The 18601-nt window shown below is 67.7% G+C and overlaps 2 protein-coding genes across 4 annotated transcripts; one reads left to right on the top strand and one right to left on the bottom strand.

Annotated features, from left to right (window-relative positions):
• The first annotated feature begins 24 nt into the window (after positions 1-24).
• Positions 25-12153, top strand: RTKN (rhotekin). 3 transcript variants are annotated; one of them, XM_088162926.1, is made up of 14 exons: positions 1838-1888; positions 3130-3326; positions 4872-5065; positions 5606-5667; positions 5827-5880; positions 5962-6079; positions 7023-7247; positions 7675-7769; positions 8472-8578; positions 9640-9771; positions 10245-10410; positions 10798-10902; positions 11081-11183; positions 11451-11588. In XM_088162926.1, the coding sequence occupies exons 2-14, from the start codon at positions 3291-3293 to the stop codon at positions 11455-11457; spliced, it is 1404 nt and encodes a 467-aa protein (XP_088019052.1). In that variant the 5' UTR covers positions 1838-1888; positions 3130-3290; the 3' UTR covers positions 11458-11588. The 3 variants fall into 3 exon arrangements, with proteins under 3 accessions (XP_088019054.1, XP_088019052.1, XP_088019053.1); XM_088162927.1 differs by lacking the exon at positions 1838-1888 and having other exon boundaries at positions 2955-3326; XM_088162928.1 differs by lacking the exons at positions 1838-1888; positions 3130-3326; positions 11081-11183 and adding an exon at positions 25-595 and having other exon boundaries at positions 11451-12153.
• Positions 12154-12156: 3 nt separating this feature from the next.
• On the bottom strand, positions 12157-18343 carry LOC106853125 (uncharacterized). The gene is made up of 13 exons (XM_088162925.1): positions 18212-18343; positions 16907-16959; positions 16713-16825; positions 16564-16638; positions 15980-16114; positions 15769-15846; positions 15157-15308; positions 14840-14894; positions 14344-14418; positions 14122-14230; positions 12944-14049; positions 12613-12658; positions 12157-12512 (listed from the first exon to the last, which is right to left on the bottom strand). Exons 1-13 carry the CDS (start codon positions 18295-18297, stop codon positions 12412-12414), a joined length of 2184 nt encoding a protein of 727 aa, XP_088019051.1. The 5' UTR covers positions 18298-18343; the 3' UTR covers positions 12157-12411.
• Between the last annotated feature and the right edge of the window lie 258 nt (positions 18344-18601).

Genomic DNA, 18601 nt, shown 5'->3' with positions numbered 1-18601 from the left:
GCCGCCGGCACCGATCGGCGCCACCGCCCCCCCCGCCGCGGGGTCCCGGAGCTCTGCGGGGCCGGGAGAGGCCACCCCGGCATCTCCCCGTGTGTCCATCCCGGTGTCTCCCACCTGTCCCAGGTGCGCCGGAGCCCGGGCGAGCTCCGGGAAACTCTCCGGACGCCGGGAGTCCCTCGACCTCTCTCCCGGAGCACCGGGATCCCCAGAACCCCCGGATTGCTAGGAGCTCCCGGAAAGCTTCGGACCTCGGGACCCCGCGGGGCTCCCCCGGGATCCCCCTGAAGGCTCCAGAGGACCGAGACCACCTGGGACACCGGGAACCCCTCCAAAACTCTGGTGCAGGGGGACACCGGGACCCCCCGAGACTTCCCGGACCCCTCGGAAGACTCCGAACCCCGGGATCCCCCAAGAACCCCTGGACTCTCCAGACACCTCCGGACCTTCCGGACCCCCTCGGGACCTCCCGGGATACCCGGGACCCCTGCCCATGTTCCGGCGGGACGAGCGCAGCCGCGCCACAGTGGCGCGGGGGTCAGCGCTGGATATGGAATTGCGCCGGGGCTGCTGCTGCCCCCCGGCCCCGGCCTCGCAGGTACGGGAGCACCGGGAACAGCGGGACCAGCCCGGGCACGAGGCCACGGGGGCGGCCGCAGCCTCTCCCTGCCCCCCGGGCCCCCCCGTCCCGTCCCGCTGCCCCGGCCCAGCCGGGAATTCCGGTGGGATCCGGCATAGCGGGAAGCGCCCGCGCCCCCGGCACCCGACGGGGAGGGGGGGGGACTGGGAGGACTGGGAGGGACTGGGAGGGACGGGGGGGTCGGGGAGGGGACAGGAGGGCTGGGGCGTCGCTCAGGTGGGTGTGGCGGTGTCGAGGTAGGGGAGCGGGCAGGTGGCACACGGGGTACAGGAGAAGACGTGTCCAAGGGACATGGGGCACTTGGGGGGGGGGGTCCTGGTGGGTCTAGGGTGCGCTGGTTCACCCCAAACCAGCTGCGTTTGGGGACCCCAGTGCGTGTAGGTGGGGTCCTGGCATCTTTATGGGGATCCCAGTGCCCGGGGATGGGGGGTGTTCTTGGTGGATACAAGGAGGTCCCAGTTCACCCCAAACCAGCTGCATTTTGGGGGTTCCCAGGGCGCTTTGGGGTGCCCGGTGCGCGCGGGGGTTCTTGGTGCATTCGGGGGTTCCAGTTCACCCAGTCCCAGCTGCCCACTGAGGGGTCCTGGTGTACTGGGGGGGGGGTCCCAGTTCACCTGGTACACCCACACTCGGTGGGCCTTGGGGAGCCTGATGCATACTGGGGGGTCTCAGTACATTTGGGGTGGTTCTGGTGCGTCCTGGCGTGGATCTGGTGCATTTTGAGGGCTCCTGGTGCACTTTTGGGGGTCCCGGTGGATAGAGGGGGTCCCCATCTTTCAGTACCAACTGCACTTGGCAGGTCCGAGTGCACTTGGGGGGCTCCCGGTTCACTTGGGGGTGTCTTGGTGCACTCAGGGATCATCCCGGGCCATTTGAGGGCATCCCGGTGCTCTCTGGGGAGGTCCCGGTGCATCCCGAGGAGTCTCTCACTGGGGGTTTGGTGCCCACGGGGGCCATCCCAGTCCCCCGGTACCACCTGCACACGAGGGCTCCGGTTCGGTTGGGGCGGTCCCGGTACCTCGGAGGGGGTCTCACCACCCCCCGCACCGCGCTCTTCCGCCCAGCAGGGGGCGCCCCCCGCCCATTCCCGGTGTCCCGGAGCCCCGCGGGGGGGGGCGGGGGGGACACGGAGGCGGCTCCTGGGAGAAGGGAGGGGGGAGACACGGGGAATGGGGGACACGGGGCGGGACATGGGGCGGGGGCGGCCGCCGCTTCCTGTGCGCGATCGCGGCGGAGCGGGAGCGGCCGGAGGTACCGGGAATGGGGGGCAGCGCTGCACGGGGGTGGGGGGCGCGGTGGGGGGGCGTGGGGGGAGAAGGGGTCCCGGTGTCCGTCCCTACCGGGACTCCGTTCCCCGTCTCCCCCGCACGGGACCCCGTCTCCTCCTCCTCCTCCTCCTCCCACGCCTCCCCCACCTCTTCCCACAGTGCCGTTCCCGGAGCCCCGTTTTGTACCCCCGGGCCACGGTGTCCCCTCCTCCCCGCACCCCTTTTCCCGTCTCCGGCACCCCCAGGCTCTGCACGCTGACCCCAGGCACCCCTCGTCCCGCCCCCGCACCGCAAACCTTGCGTCCTGTCTTCTGCCTGCACCCCCAAACCCTGCACCCCAAACCCTGAACCACGTCTTGTCCCCAGCACCCCAAACCCTGGAACCCCTTCCCCTGCCGCATGCATCCCCTCCCTGCCCCCCAGCTGGTCTCCCCTCCCCTGCACCCCTTATCCGCTCGCTGAACCCCGAACTGCACCCCATCTAGTCCCCTGCACCCTCTCCTGTCCCCCAATCCCTTCCCTGCTCCTCTTTTCCCATTCCCACACTCCATCTTGTCTGCTGCACCCCATTTTCTCCACCCTTTCTCTTGTGCCCTGCACCCCCAACCCTGCACCCCAAACCTTGCACCCCAATCTCTGCACCCCAAACGCTGCACCCCAAACCGTGCACTCCAATCTCTGCACCCCAAACCCTGCACCCCAATCCCTGCACTCCCTTCCTGCCCCTAATCCCCTCCTTGCACCCCAAACCCTGCCCAATCACGTCCCCAAGCCCCAAGCCCCATTCTGCCCCATTGTCCCGTCCCTGCACCCCCTCCTCTCCTTGCACCCCATCCTGTCCCCCTGCCCCCATCCTTTGTACCCCACCTTGTCCCCTGCACCCCTTATTCCCCTCCCCTGCACCCCAAACCCTGCACCCCATCTTTTCCCGTGCCCGCCCCCCATATCCTCTCCCCGCACCCCAAATCTTCCCCTCCTTGCACCCCAAACCCAGCCCACCCCATCCCAACCCCCCCTCCCTGCCTCCCTCCCGTCCCCCCCGCCCCCGCTGCCCTTTCCCGCACAGTCTCCCCCTTGTTCCCTGGGAGGGGGCGGCGATTTGGGGAGGGCAGACAACGTGGACGCCCCCCCCCAGATTCCAGGGAGGAGCCCAAGCACGTGGGGGACCCCCCGAATTCCCGGGGTGGGGGGGAGCCCATCCAAAGCCCCCTTTTCTCCCCGCAGCCACCTCGGTGGGGGGGGTCCCCACTACACCCCAGCGCTGGATGCGGCGGGACCCCCTTGGGGGGCTTTGGGGGGACCCCCCAAAATAGCTGGGGGGGTCCCGGGGGTCCCGATGGAGGTGGGGGGGGGGCCGCCGGCTGCGGATCCTGGAGGATCTCAACATGCTCTACATCCGCCAGATCGCCGCCAGCATCCAGGTGGGAATTTTGGGGAACCCCCCCCCCCCCCCCCCCCCCCTTAACTCCAAAATCCGGGATCCCCCGGGCCCGCCCTGGACTCCCCCAGACCTCGGGAAACCAGAGGTCCAGGGGATCCCGGGGGTCCCGGGGGTCCCGGGAGGATGGAATGCGCTCCTCATCCCAAAGGATTCACCCCCTCAGGAGCCCCCCAAAACCACGAGGGGGGAAGATTTTTTCGGGGGGCTCCCGCTCCCCTTGTTTCCAGCGGGGGGTTATTTATAGGTGATGACGTCACTGGAGGGGGGGGACAGGGGCGGGATCGGGATCGGGATCAGGATTGGGATGGAGGAGCAGGAGGTACCGGGAAGGAGTTGGGGGGCTGAGGGAGGCCGGTGGGGGGGTGTGTGCTGGGAAATTTGGGGTGTTGGGGGTGCCTGGTGAATCTGGGGGGTTTGTGGGGTGCGCGATGGATCTGTGGGGCACGTGGGGCATCAGTGGGGTGCAGGATGAGTTTGGGGGGGTGTGGTAAATCTGTGGGGTGCATGGCAGGGTTGTGGGGTGCAGGACGGATCTGTGGGGTGCGGGATGTGTTTTTGGGGTGCATCGTAAATCTGTGGGGTGCAGGATGGATCTGTGGGATGTATGGTTGCCTTAGAGGGTGCTGGATGAGTTTGTGGGGTGCGTGCCCTGCCTTTGGGGTGCACAGCTCCCCACGATGGATCTGTGGGGCGCGTGGTTCCCTTATGGGGTGCACAGTGTGTTTGTGGGGTGCAGGAATAATTTGTGGGGTGCCTGGTAAACCTATGGGGTGCACGATAGATCTGTGGGGTGCGTGGCTCTGCAGTGGGGTCCATGATGTGTTTGTGGGGTGCGCGGTAAATCCTTGTGGTCCACAGCACATCTGTGGGGTGGTTTTGGGGTTCACGGGTTCCCCGCGGGGTACATAATGTGTCCGTGGGGTTCCTGATAAATCTGTGGGGTACAGGATTTGTGTTTGTGGGGCGCCTGGTAAATCTGTGGGGTGCACGATGTGTGGGTGCAGCTGGGACCCCATCAGGGCAGGGCTGGGGCCCCTCGTGTGTGTGGGTGGGACCCCCCAATCTGTTTGGGACCCCTCCATGCTGGCACCGCCTGTGCATGGCTGGGACCCCCGGGGGGGGTGTGGGTCGGGGGGTGCCCGGGTCCTCGGTGCCCAGCAGGTGCCCTAGCCCCACATTTTCCCCCAAACCCTCCCGAATCCCAAATGTGGGAGGAGCCGGAGCTGCTGCGGGTGCGGGAGGGGTTTTGGGGTCCCCCTGGCCCCCAAGTGTGTCCCATTCCCAGGAGCCGAAGCTGCAGTGGGTGCTGCGGGTCCGGGAGGGTTCTTGGGGACCCCCTGACCCCCCAAATGTGCCCATTCCCAGGAACCAGAGCTGCAGTGGGTGTTATGGGTGTGGGAGGGGTTTTGGGGACCCCCTGACCCCCCATATGTGCCCATTGCCAAGAACCAAAGCTGCAGCGGGTTCTCTGGGTCCGGGAGGGCTTTTGGGGACCCCCTGACTTCCCAAATGTGCCCATTCCCAGGAGCCGGAGCTGCAGCGGGCTCTGGAGCGGGCACTGCGGGTCCGGGAGGGGGCTCGGCGGCTCCTCCCCGCCTGCAGCCGCCCCGAGCAGGCGCTGGAGACCACCAAGACCCTGGTGCTGTGCGATGCCAGGGTGGTCGCGGCCGGGGGGGAGCTGCAGCGGCGCCAGGAGGCTCGGCTGAGGGGGGCCCGGCGGTGAGGGACCCCAAAAAATATTGGGGGAGGGCATTGGGTACCCCAGGGGATGGCCAAATCTGGGGAGGGCACCCTGTGGAGCCCCGAAACTGAAGGGGAAGGGAGAATCCCACAGGGTGGTGAGGGCACCCCAAAACGCGCGGGGGTTGGTGGGGAGTGTCCCCAAAACCTGGGAGGGGGTTTGAGGACTCCATGGGGGGTGCGGCAATGAGGGACACCCCAAAACCTGAGGAGACATCGGTCACAACGCAGTGAGGGGACCCCAAAAACCCAGGGGATGGGATGAGAGACCCTGCGGGGCTGCGGCAGTTAAGGAGCACCCCAAAACCTGGGGGGACATGGAGGACACGGCTTAAGGGAAAACCCCAAAATCCAGAGGTGGATGAGACCCACAGTGAGGATCACCCCGAAATTTGGGGGAAATGGGGAAATCCAGAGGGGCACAGCTGTGGGGGTGTGGTGGCAGGGGACACCCCAAACCTGGGGGGAGCACCCCAAAACCTGGGGGGAGCTTTGCTGACCCCCTCCCGTCCTCCACAGCCCCTCGGACGCCGGGCCCGGGGCTGAGCGGGTGCCATGCCGGGGCACCGTCTGCATCTCAGGTATGGGGGGGGTCCGGGGGTGCCGGGGGATTCTGGGGAGGGGGGATCCCATCCTCTCTTCTTGTCCCCCCCGGAACACCGTCTGCATTTTGGGCGGGGGGTTTGGGGGTGTCTCAGGGGGTCTCACCCCTCTCCTGTCCTCCCTCCCACCCTCCCCAGATTTGCGCATCCCGCTGATGTGGAAGGACACCGAGTACTTCAGGAACAAGGGGGGTGAGTATTGGGGTGCTGGGGGTTCCCCCTTTTCCTGTGACGCCTTCTGTGACCCCCCCTGACCCCCAATGCCCCCCCCAGAGCTGCACCGCTGTGCTGTGTTCCTGCTGCTGCAGGTGGGGGCCGAGATCCACGACACCCCCACAGTGCTGGTGGACCGGACCCTCACCGACATCTGCTTCGAGGGCGCCGTGCTCTTGTGAGGAGGGGCACGGGACCCCCGACACCCCACACCCCTCCCTGGGACCCTGACACCTCCCTATGGGACCCCCGACCACCCCAATACGCCCCCATGGAACCCCTGAGATTCTCTATGGGACCCCGACCACCCCAATACGCCCCCATGGAACCCCTGAGATTCTCTATGGGACCCCGACCACCCCAATATGCCCCTATGGAACCCCTGAGATTCTCTATGGGACCCCGACCACCCCAATATGCCCCTATGGAACCCCTGACCCTCCCCACGGGACCCCCGACCACCCTCACACCCCTCCATGGACACTGACACCCTCCATGGGACCTCTGACCCTCCCCATGGGACCCCTGATCATCCCCCTATGGGCCCCTTGACACCCCCATGGAACCCCTGACCCTCTCTATGGGACCCCCCGATCACCCCCACAGCCCCCCCAGGGACACTGACACCCCCCATGGGACCCCTGACCCTCTGTATGGGACCCCTATGGGCCCCTTGACACCCCTATATTCCCCCATGGGACCCCTGAGCCTCTCTATGGGACCCTTGACCACCCCAATACACCCCTATGGGACCCCTGATCCCTCCCCATGGGACCCCTGACCACCCCTACATCTCCCCAGGGACCCTGACACTCCCCCAAGGACCACCAAACCCCCCTTGGGGACCCTTGCCTTCTCCTGCCCCGGCTCCTGGGACCCCCTAATCCCGCTGGGGGACCTCTGACCACTTCGGGGGTGACCCCTGCCCTCCTCTGCCCCTCCCTGGGGACCCCCAACCCCCCTTGCCCCCCTCAAGAATCCCCTGCCCACCCCTCAGAGGGACTCCCTACCCCACACTTCTCCTCTGGGACCCCTTGCCCTGTCTCCTCCAGTGTCCCCACAGTCCATGGGGTGGCCGTGAGGGTGTCCCCTGCTGTCCCTGACCCCTCTGTGCCCCCCAGCTCGGAGGCGGGTCCCGATTTCGAGCTGAAAGTGGAGCTGTACAGCGCGGGGCTGCCCGGCGGGGGGGCGCAGGGTAGCACCCCCAAAAAGCTGGCGACGCGTCTCAGCACCTCCCTGGGCCGCTCCTCCGGGCGCCGGGCACGGGCGGCCATGGAGGGGGGACCCGGCAGCCCCCCGGGCACCGGCGGCACCGGGGCACTGCTGCTGCCCCCGCCCGGTGTCCCGTGAGTACCCCCTGTGCCCCCTGTACCCCACTTTGTGTGTGCCCCATATCCCCCCTGTACCCCCTGTGTGTGCCCCATATCCCCCCGTACCCCCTGTGTGTGCCCCGTATTCCCCCTGTACCCCCTGTGTGTGCCCCATGTCCCCCTGTGTGTGCCCCATATCCCCCCTGTACCCCCTGTGTGTGCCCCATGTCCCCCTGTGTGTGCCCCATATCCCCCCCGTACCCCCTGTGTGTGCCCCATATCCCCCCTGTACCCCCTGTGTGTGCCCCCAGACCCCTCAATTTCCCCATGCTGCCCCCCGATCCCCCCCAGTTGTCCCCAGGTGTCCCCCGGTTCCAGCTCCTGGCACACATCCCCTCCCATGACCCCCCTGCCATGTCCCCCTGACTCCTCCGTGTCCCCGTGACCCCCTCGTTGTCCCCAGGTGTCCCCGGTTCCAGCTCCTGGCCCACGCCGCGCTCTCCCTGGCCCAGGTGCACGATGGGTTCCGCACCCACGACCTCGTCATCGCCGCCGATGGTCAGTGGGGACTCCTGGCACCCTATAACACCCTAAAACACCCCACGGCACCCCGTAACACCCCATGGCAACCTATAGCATCCTATAACACCTCATAACACCCCAAAACACCCTGTGGCACCCTGTAACACCCAATAACACCGAATAACACCCCATAACACCCCATGGCACCCCGTAACACCAACAATGGGGCTGGAACAAATGAAGAGGAGTCTAGGGGTCCTGACAGATTGGAGAGGGGGCTCTTGGGGTCCTGGAAGGGTGTGGGTGGGGTTTGGTGTCTCATTAAATAGGGGACAAGGGGGTTTGGGGGTCCTGGAAGGGTGTGGGTGGGGTCTGGGGTCTCAGTAAATAGGGGACAAGGGGGTTTGGGGGTCCTGGCAAGAGGAGAAGGTGGATCTGGGCTCCTATTGGGGTTTGGGGGTCCCTCTTAACCCCCAAGATGGTCAAGGGTACCTCATATGTCCCCCACTAGAGCTGAGCCCTTGCTGGGTGGGTTTATGGTCAGTGTGGGGGTCCCTCCATGTCCCTGCTGGATGGGTTTGGGGTCAGTGTGGGGGTCCCTCCATGTCCCCCGTGTCCCCCCCAGAGCAGAGGCCCTGCTGGATGGGTCTGGGGTCAGTGTGGGGGTCCCTGCTGGGTGGGTTTGGGGTCAGTGTGGGGGTCCCTCCATGTCCGCCATGTCCCCGTGTCCCCCCCCAGAGCAGAGCCCCTGCTGGGTGCCCCTCTATGGCCGCATGTGCTGCCGCCTGGCGGCCAGGCCGAGCTGCATGGACACCCCCGCGGCGACAGGGACACTGCGGCTGCAGGTGAGGGAATGGGATCGGGAATGGGATATAGGGATGGGAGAGAGGAGTGGGATAGAGGAATGGGATGTATTAACATCCCTGTGGGAACAGGGACACTGCAGCTGCAGGTGTGAGAATGGGATTTGGAATGGGATATAGGGATGGGAGTGAGGAGTGGGATAGAGGAATGGAATAGAGGGATGGGATATAGGGGTGAGGGAGAGAAATGGGATAGAGGGATGGGAGGTATTAACACCCTCGCAGTGCCGGGGACACTCTGGCTGCAGGTGAGGGACGGGAATGGCATCAGGAGTGGGACAGAGGAGTGGGATAGAGGAATGGGATTTATTAACACTGCCATGATAAAGGGGACACTGCAGCTGAGGGAATGGGATAGAGAAATGCGATAGAGGAGTGGGATAGAGAAATGGAATATAGGGATGGGATAGAGAAATGGGATATAGGGATGGGATAGAGAAATGGGATATGGAGATGGGCTGCATAAGCACCCTGATAGTAACGGGGACCCTGCAGCTGCAGATGAGGGAACAGGGACAAAGATGGGACCAGGACAGGGATAGGAACGGGGACAGGAATGGGGATGAGGACAAGGATGGGACAGGGACAGGAATGGGGTCAGGATGGGGATGGGAACAGGCACAGGGACAAGGACAGGAACAATGACAGTGATGGGGATGGACAAGGATGGAGATGGGGACACAGATATGGGAGGATGGGTAGAGAAATTGGGGACAAGAACAAGGATGAGAACGGGACAGGGACGGGAACAGGGACAAAGATGGGATGGGATGTGGTCAGACAGAGAAATGGGATGGGAACAAGAACGGGGACAGACACAAGAGGTAGGACAGAGATGGGAAGGACAGGGGATGGGATGAGAATGGGGACAGAGCTGGGAATGGGGACAGGATGAGTGGTGACACAAACCCACCGGGTCTCGTCCATCCCCACCAGTGGCTCAAGACTGGTGGGGGTTGAACTGGGGGGGATCGTGTGCTGGGGATGGGTGCAAAATCGGGGGGCACCCGCGGGTGCTGACGGTTCTGGGGGTCTCGGAACAGGCTCCAGGGGCTGAGGGGCCGAGCGGGCCCCCCCTGTTCTGCGTCCTGCGGGGCCCTGGGCTGCTCTGCTACGGCAGCGCTGGCGAGGCCGAGGCAGGGCGGGAGCCCACCCTCACCATCGCTGTCACCAAGGTATGGGGCACAGGGGGTGGTCTGGGGGCTCTGGGGGGCACAAGGGGCACAGGGGGCGGTCTGGGGGACACAGCGGGCGCAGGGGGTGGTATGGGGGCTCTGGGGGGCACAGGGGGCACAGGGGGTGGTCTGGGGGCTCTGGGGGGCACAGAGGGGCACAGAGGGTGGTCTGGGGGCTCTGAGGGGCACAGGGAGCACAGGAGGTGGTCTGGGGGCTCTGGGGGGTGCAGAGGGCACAGGGGGCAGTCTGAGGGACACAGGGGGCACAGGGTGTGGTCTGGGGGCTCAGGGGGGCAGGGGCTGTGTGGGGGCCTATGGGGTTATGGGGAGTATGGGAGATGGGATATAGGGGAGTTGTGGGTATAGGGGGAAAGGGGAGCTGTGGGGGGCTTGGGGTGGTTTGAGGTTTATGGGGTGTTCTGGGGTCTCTGGGGTCTATGGAGCTGTGGGTTCAAGGTGCCCTGGTGCTGCAGGACACGCGGGTGCGTGCAGTGGAGTCGGGGGGCCGCGGGCAGCCCCCCGGGGTGGCTGTCACCAACCGGCTGGGCGGGGAGGAGGTGACACACGCGCTGGTGGCCGAGAGCGCGGCCGAGGCCCAGCGCTGGCTCGAAGCCTTTGGGCAGCACCTCTTTGACTTGGGTGAGCCAGGACCCCTGGGACCCCCCACCCCGACCTGTGGGAATCCCCATTATCCCTGTGGGACCCTACACATCCCTGTGGGCCCTCCCAGCCCTGTGGGACCACCCTGTCCCATTGAGATCCCTGTTGTTAAGACACCAAGCCTCATCCCTGTGGGACCCCCACCTTGGCAGGATCCTAAACCATCCCTGTGGGAATCCCATCACCCCAGAAACCCCAACCCAGTGGGAGCCCAGTCCTGAGAGCACCCCTATCCCAGGCTGACCCCATCGAATGGGACGCCCATCCCACTGCAATCCCCGTCCCAGCTCAATCCCCATGCCGGGAGCCCTGGGGGATCCTGGGGGGCTCTGTCCCATGGGCCCCCCATTGTCCCTGTCCCCACAGCCCAGTGGAAGCAGTGCTGTGAGGAGCTGATGAGGATCGAGGAGCCCCCCCCGCGCCGCCCCCCGGTCCCGCTGCCCCCCCAGGGCTCGCTCTACCACCAGACAGGTGAGTGGGACCTGGGGGGGCTGGGGAGGAGGGGTCTGGGGGGGTTCTGCTCTGTCTCCCCCTCTCTGCTCTCTGCTCGCTCCCTAACGCTGCTCTTCTTGCTGTCCCCCTTCTCTGTGTCCCCCCCTCTGTCCCCCCATTTCTTTCCGCTCTGCCACCCCCCTCCCGCACCCCCCAGCCCCGCCGGGCCCCCCCGGGACCCCCCCGGGCGAGGGGCTCCTGCTGCAGGAGAATGTCTCAGCCGAGATCCGGGCGCTGCTCAGCTCCTACTACAGCGACAGGTGACGGGGGGGACACGGGGGGGGGGGGCCCGCGACAGCCCCCCCCTATTGCCACAGCACCCCCAGGATGGCCATGGGGACTGGGGGGGGTGCAGTGAAGGGACCCCCAATATCCCCCATCACCTGTGAGGGGAATCCATGAGGGCCTGGGGGGGATAGTGGGTGTTGGGGGAGGGGGCCTTTCACAGCCCCCACCACATGGGGGTTGCAGGGGGGGTTTTGGGGATCCCCCTGACCCACCGTGACCCCCCCCCGTTCCTCCCCCAGCTATTGACCCCTCGGATGACATCGCGGCGGTGACCGACATCCTGACACGGCACGGGGGGGCTCCCCGTGCTCCGGGGCCCCCCCCGTGGCTGTCGCTGTTCGAGGGGCCCCCCCTGCGCAGCCCCAGCCCCCCCCGGCGGAGCCGACCCCGCACCCTGTCCCTCGACGCCCGGCTCGGCACCCTGAAGGGTCGGGGGGGCCCCCCAAAACCCCCCCATTCCAGCTCCTCCAGCAGCGGCAGCAGCAGCCCAGGGCCCCCCCAGCGTGACCCCCCCAGACCCCTCCAGTCCCGGGTGTGACCCCCAGCACTTAGTGGGGGACAGGGGGGATGGACCCCCCTGTCTTGCAACAGGGGTCGGGGGCTCCTGGCTTCTGTTTTTGGGGAGAAACTGGAATTTCTGCCCTCCCCGTGCTGGGGGGGGCTCAGGGCTAAACTCCAAAAAGGGGGGGGTGGTTTCCTTGCCCCCCCCCACAAGGGTGGGTGCTGGGGACCCCCCCCCCCCCACTGCCGGGTGGGTGCTGGGGACCCCCCCCCCCCCCCACTGCAGGGTGGGTGCTCAGGGTCTAACCCGGGGGGGACACAGAGCCCCCCCCAGCTCTGCTTTCCCTCATTTCTAACCCGGGGGGGGACACAACCCCCCCGGCAGCCCCCCCCCCCAATTAATAATATTCACTAATAATTTGCATTAAAATTTATTTAACAGCTGCTGTGTGTGATTTTGGGGCGGGGGGGTGTGGGGGTCCCTGTGCCCGGGTGAGGGGGGGGTCCGTGCCCTCCCATCCTGTGCTGCCACCAGTGGGGGGAGGGGAGGGGTCTTGGGGTGCTGCCCCCTCCCCAAGCTGCTCATTTGGGGTGCAAGTGGGGGAGTGGAGGCTGTGCTGGGGGGTGAGTGGGGAGGGGGGCTGTGGTGCAATATGGGGGACCCCCACCCCCCCAAAAGGAGGTGTTGGGGCTCCTCCGCTACACAGCATGAGGGGACAGGTCCTCGTCCTCGGTGGGGGGGCTGGGGCCCCCCGTAAGCGGTGGGTGGGGGGCGTCACGGGCCAGCAGCAGCGCAAAGCCTGGGGGGAGAGTGGGGGTGAGATTTGGGGTGTTTGGTTTGGGGAGTTTTGAGAGAGGTTGGGTAATTTGGGGGGGTTTACGGGGGAGTTTTTGGGGTACCTGGCGTGGCTTTGTGCAGGACGAGGTTGTCGCTGGGCTCATCCCCCTGCAAAAAGCGGGAGGGACCTGAGGGGTCTCTCCACCTCCAGCTGAGCCCGCCCCATTCACCGGGGGACCCCACCCCACCTCCCACCCTGCCCCCCACCCATCCCCACCCCCAGAACCAGCCCCCAAAGTCGTGTGTTCCCCTCCTGACCCCCAACCCCAAAACCTGCAGCTCCCCCAACTCCCACGCCCCCCATCACCCCCAGCCCCACAGAACCCCAGAACCCCATCTCGGCTCCCCCCACATTTCCCCCAGCCCCACATCGTCCCCAGCCCCTCCCCGTACCTGCCCCTGGGGGGGTCCCGGCTCCCAGGGGGCCTCCCAGCCCCCCCACTCGTGCCCCCCGATTCCATTGCGCCCCAAATCCTGGGGGTCCTGCACGGGGTGGGGGGGTATTGGGGGCCCCTCCCGCGGGCTGGGGACATCCTCAACCAGTGGCCCCAGAGATTCCCATGCTGGGGGGCTGGGGAAGGGGGGAGTGTCCGGGTGAGACCCCTCCTCATCTCGGGGGGGCTTGGGGAGAGACTCCAAGCCGGGAGTGCTGGAAGGAGGGAGGGTCTCTACCCCATAAGTGCTTTCAGAAGACCCCAACCCAGAGGGGACAGGGGGCACCCCCATCCGGGGGGGGCTGGGAGGGGGCCCAGACATGGCAGGGGGGGACCCTGACCTGATGGTGGCAAAATCGGGGGTCCCCAGTGTGGCTGAGGGAGGGGTCCCCGCTCCCATGGGGCTGCAGGGGGTCCCAGTGGTGGCACATTGGGGGGTGCCCGTCACCACAGGGCTGGGGGGGCTCCTTGGGGTGGCAGAGGGAGGGGTCCCTGTTCCCACAGGGCTGTGGAGAATCCCGGTGGTGGCACACTGGGGGGTCCCTGTCCCCACAGGACTGGTGGCATAGGGGGACCCTGCTCGAGCTGGGCTGGAGGGGGTCCCGGTGGTGGCACATTGGGGGGCCCCTGTCCCCACGGGACTGATGGCATGGGGGGACCCTGCTCGGGCTGGGCTGGAAGGGGTCCCCAGGGTGCCACATTGGGGGGTCCGTGTCCCCACAGGGCTGACGGGGGTCCCGGTGGTGGCACACTGGGGGGTCCCTGTCCCCACAGGACTGGTGGCATGGGGGGACCCTGCTCGGGCTGGGCTGGGGGGCATCTCCAGAGTGGCAGAGAGAGGGGTGCCCCTCCCCATGGGGCTGGTGGGGGTCCCGGTGGTGGCACACTGGGTGGTCCCTGTGCCCACAGGGCTGGGGGGCAGAGGCGGCGGCGGCCGGCGGGGGCTGGGGGGCGGTGCCCCCCTGGAGGCTCCGGGCGGGGGGGTCTGGGGGGGCTCCGGCCGGCGGAAGATGAAGGCAGATTCCGTCAGGCTGCGCTGGTACCGCAGGAAGGGCCGGCGAGCACCTGGAAGGGGCAGGGGATCAGCAGGGACCCCCAGATCCCCCCCGTGCCCCCCAGCCCTTTCATGACACCTACCGGGGGTGCTGCCGGGCAGGGGAGATGTGGATGTGGATCCCGAGCGCTCCCGCTGCCGAAAGAATTCCCGGGGGTTCTGGGTGCGCTGGGAGACCAGGATGGCGGCTTCCTGCGGGATCGGGGGGTCAGAGGGGCTGTGGCACAGGGCACCGTGTGTCACTCACGGCAGAGCCCGTGGCCCTGTGCCCCGGGGGCAGGGAGAGACCCGGTCCCGGCACTCACGGCCGCCGTCCCGCTGACCCCGGTGCGACCCCCGCGCTCCCGCTCGGCCGCCTCCTGCTCCCGCTGCTGCTGCTCCTGCGGGACACGGCGGTGATGGGAAACATGGATCCTTCAGGATGGATCCTGGATCTCCTGGGATGGAGTCCTGGATGCCCTAGGATAGAGCCCTCACACCTCCCCAGGTTAGACCCCCACCCCGGATGCCCCCGAAATAAAACTCTTGTATTCTTTGTGGCGGACACGCTCGATCCCGCGGGATGGACACCCCGGATCCCCTGGGATGAACCCCTTAAGATCCCCCAGGACAGACGCCTAGAACTCCCTGGGATGAGAATCCCTGAATCCCCCGGGATTGATCCTCCCCGGGATGGACCCCCCGAAACCCCCTGGGATGGGACTCCCCGGATCCTGCCGGGATGGAGCCCCTGTATGTCCCAGGACAGACCCCCTCCGATCCCCCTGAGATCCCCCCCATTCCAGCTCCTTTCCCACTCACCCATCGCTCCTGCTCCTTCCTCCGCTCCTCCGCATCCAGCCGCGCCTGCTCCTGCCTGCGGGGCCGGGAGTTGGGGCATCAGGGGTGGAACAGAGGATGGGACACGGGACAGGGATGGGACACAGATGGGGAACACCGGTGGGATATGAGGACGGGGACACGGGGATGGAACAGGGACGGGGACACAGGGATGGGACATGGATGGGGACATGGGGCAAGGATGGGACACAGATGGGAAACACCATTGGATATGGGGACGGGGACACGGAGATGGGACATGGATGGGGACAGGGATGGAGCCCAGCGTTGCCCCTCACCGCCGCTCCTCGATGAGCCGCTCCCGCTCCTGCAGCCGCCGCTCCCGCTCCGCCGCCTGCAGCCGCTCCTCCTCCATGCGCTCCCGCTCCCAGCGCCGCCGCTGCTCCCGCTCCCGCTGCCGCTCCTGCTCCTTCCGCTGCTGCTCCTCGCGCTGCGCACGCACCGGGATCAGCCCCGGGAACCAGCACATGGAAGTCACCCGCCCCGGCACCCGGAGCGGCACTAGGATCCCACTGCCATCGGCACCGGGACTGGGACTCTGCCACACTTCCCATTGGGACTCTCCCAGCCTCGGCACCAGGACCAGGACCGGGACCCCACCGACCTCCACACAAGCATCGGCACCAGAACCCCCTCGGTCTCGGCACTGGGACTGTGAGCCCCATTTGTCTCGGCAGCGTCAGCACCGGGACCCCCCCAGACCTCGGCTCTGGAACCAGGACCCCACTGCACCCCACACCGGGACCGGGATTCCCACCAAGCTCGGCACTGGGACCCCTGGGCTCAGCCCCTGGCAAGGCCAGCCCGAGGCAGCAGCCGTGACCCCATCCCCGGGATACCAGGGCACCGTGGGGACACCCCAGCCCTTCCCCAGCCCCTCGACCCCTCACCTCAGCCTGTTCCCAGAAGGAATCGCGCTGAGTGCGCTGCAGCTCCAGTGCCGGGTTGGTCTTGCGGTAGTTGGTTCCCTGAGGAGCACAGGGGGGCAGGGTGGGACCCCCAGAACCCCCCTGACCAGAGACCCCCGGGAAGGGGGAGCAAGCACCTATCGCCCCCAGGTGCCCTCCCCATTCCCGCAGGGACATCGAGACCCCCACTCACCACCAGCTCCGGGGTGTCCTGGGGGGTCCTCCTGGGAGGGCGAGGGGCGGGGGGCTCCAGCTGTGCCAGCACTCGGCGCAGCCCCTCCAGCGTCACCTCCTCGGAGCGGCGGGCGCTGATCACGGCCGTGGCCTCCTGCCACCGGAGGGGACAGGATGGGACCGTGTCACCCCTCCCACGGCCCACTCCCTCCCCCCCGCATGGATCCACACTCCCTCGGGAATGTCGGCACAATTCCCACGTGTCAGATGTGGGACTGGATCCAGATGTGGGGCCGGATCTAGATCAAGGACCCAGACGGATCACCGGAAGCTGTTCCGGGGGATGGGGAGGGCAGGACCCCCCCCGTCAGGACTGGATGGGGGGGCAGGGATCCCAACCACAGCTCCGGCACGGCGGCCAAGACTGGGAGCACTGGGAAAGCGGCGGCTGAGTCAGCAGCGCCAGGAATGCGCCCGGGCACAGGCAAAGGTCGGGGCGGCGGGATGGGGGGGACAAGGAGGAAAGAAATGGGGAACATTTGGGGGCGGGGACCCCGACACACCCCCTCAGCGCCCCCCGAGGGCTCTACGCCCCCTACTCACCCTGAAGAAGCTCCGGATGGCCGGCAGGTGCCCGGCACACGCCGCCCGCTGCGATTCTGGCACTTTTTCCCCCACCTGGCACCGCACCCATTGCTCAGCTCGGGGGGATCCCATCCCGGGGTCCCCCTGAGCTGCCCCCCCACACTCACCCAGCTGATAAGGACAATCCTGGGGGTGCCGGAACCAGGATCGGGGACCCGGCACAGCCCGTACATGACGCTGCCCACAGAGAATTTTCCAGCGAGCTCATCCGGCCCCCCGGCTGTAAGGAGGGGGGGTCAGAGGGGGTACGGGGGAACTCGGGGAACCCCCCAATACTCCCCGGCAGCGTCGCTCCCGGTACCTCCGGAATCCAGGAGCTTGAGGTCGTGGTGCTTCTCATAGCCAAAGACGGCCCTGGGGGGGGAGAAGGGGTGGTCAGGGTGGGGGTCAAGGTGGGGGGATCAGAGCGGGTGTCACATAAGGTGGGGGATCTGCCAGGCTTGGGCACCCCCCGTGTTCCCTCATGCCACCAGCTTGGGATGAATTCATGGAAGTGCCGCCGGCAGCATCCGCCCCCGGGACAATGGGAATGTGGGAAGCGCCGGAGCGGCACGGCCCCCTCCAGCGACCCCCCTCCCCATGCGGAGGGGCCGAGACCCCCCGCCCGGCCATGGGAAGGCTCAGGGGGCCCCATCCCGGTGGGACCCTCCCCCCCCCCGGGCATTTCCAGCGGCTCTGCCTCTCTTTGTTCCCGCGTGGCTCCGGTTCGGGGCGCACGCGGGACAGGCTGGGCACGGCTCCGGCAGCACGCGTGGGGCACGGCGCGGCAGGGCACGTCACGCATGTCACGGCATGTCGCGACAGGCTGCGGCGCCACATGGCGGGACAGAGCCCGGCACGCGGCCGGGCGGGCGCCGGGAGGAGCCGGCGCTGGAGCGGGTCCAGCCGCACTCCGGGGGCAGAGGGCAATGCCCGGGTGGCCGGTGGCCACCGTGACGGGGGGTCCAGTGACTCCGGGAGGCTGCGAGACCTATGAGCCCCGGTGCCATCGCCCCCCATCCCGGGATGGACACCGGCACCGAACTGAGCCTCCCAGCCAGAGACCGTCCCGGGACCGGCGTCCCCCCGGTACAGCCGGGCAGAACTCCCCTTACCCCACCCCGGGGTGCTCCCCGCTACCTCAACCCCCCCGGGCCCGTCCTGCCCCCGCCCCGGGCGGCGGCGCCGCTCCCAGCCCGGCGGCACCGGGAGGGACCGGGCGGAACGCGGCGAGACCGGGTGGGACTCCCGGTTCTCAGCGCGGCGGCGCGGAGAGCTCAGTCCTGGGACACCCCCCCCGGCGAACCGGCACGTCCCGGCCGAGACCTCGGTGCTCCCGGGAGGCCCCGTCCCGGTGCCGGTAACGGTGCCTCTCGGCCCGACCCCGACGCCCTGGCCCGTGCTGGTACCGGTTCTTGCTCCCGTTCCCGGTCCTGTGTCCGGCGCCTGTCCCAGTGCCTGTTCCCAGTCTCGGTCCCCTCTTCCGTTCCCGTCCCCGTCCCCGGTTCCTTGTGCCGTCTCCTCATTCCCGGTACCCTTTTCCCCGTCCTCCCTTCCGTCCTCGTTCCCACTCTCCATTCCCGGCTCCCATTCCCTCTCCCGGTGCCCCCCGCCCTCCCATTCTCACCAGTCGGTCCCAGCCCGCGGGTTCCCCACGTCCTCCCGCGCCGCCAGCAGCGCCAGCCGGTACCGCTCCAGCCCCGGCCCCGCCATCCCGATCCCGGGGCCGATCCCGATCCCGGGGCCGCCGCCGCCGCCCTGCGCCCGCCCCTCCTTCCCCCTCCACCCCCCCCCGGCACTTTCCACCGCCCACGGGCGGCACCGGGCGGGGCGGGGGCGGGAGCGGCCGGGAGGCACCGGCACGGGACGGGCGGCGCTGGGAGAGCTGGGAGCGCTGGGACGCGGGTGCCGGGCCTGGGTCCCGCACTGGGACAGGGTCCCGTACTGGGACAGGGTCCCGTACTGGGATGAGGGTCCCTGTACCGAAATGAGGGTCCCTGTACCGGAATGAGGGTCC

Source organism: Sturnus vulgaris, chromosome 4, assembly GCF_052056855.1.
Source record: "Sturnus vulgaris isolate bStuVul1 chromosome 4, bStuVul1.hap1, whole genome shotgun sequence".
Classification (NCBI taxonomy): Eukaryota; Metazoa; Chordata; class Aves; order Passeriformes; family Sturnidae; genus Sturnus; species Sturnus vulgaris.
Note: the sequence above shows the minus strand (reverse complement) of the source record. Positions and strands in the feature narration are given on the sequence as shown.

Excerpts from the sequence above, each read along its gene's own strand:
- RTKN (XM_088162928.1), top strand. The coding sequence starts at position 491 with ATGTTCCGGCGGGACGAGCGCAGCCGCGCCACAGTGGCGCGGGGGTCA. Across the intron at positions 5,881-5,961 it reads GTACTTCAGGAACAAGGGGG|AGCTGCACCGCTGTGCTGTG; the intron begins GTGAGTATTGGG and ends TGCCCCCCCCAG. Across the intron at positions 7,248-7,674 it reads CTGCCCCCGCCCGGTGTCCC|GTGTCCCCGGTTCCAGCTCC; the intron begins GTGAGTACCCCC and ends CGTTGTCCCCAG.
- LOC106853125 (XM_088162925.1), bottom strand. The coding sequence starts at position 18,297 with ATGGCGGGGCCGGGGCTGGAGCGGTACCGGCTGGCGCTGCTGGCGGCG. Across the intron at positions 16,826-16,906 it reads CAAGCTCCTGGATTCCGGAG|CCGGGGGGCCGGATGAGCTC; the intron begins GTACCGGGAGCG and ends CCCTCCTTACAG. Across the intron at positions 14,419-14,839 it reads GGAAGGAGCAGGAGCGATGG|GAGCAGCAGCAGCGGGAGCA; the intron begins GTGAGTGGGAAA and ends CGTGTCCCGCAG.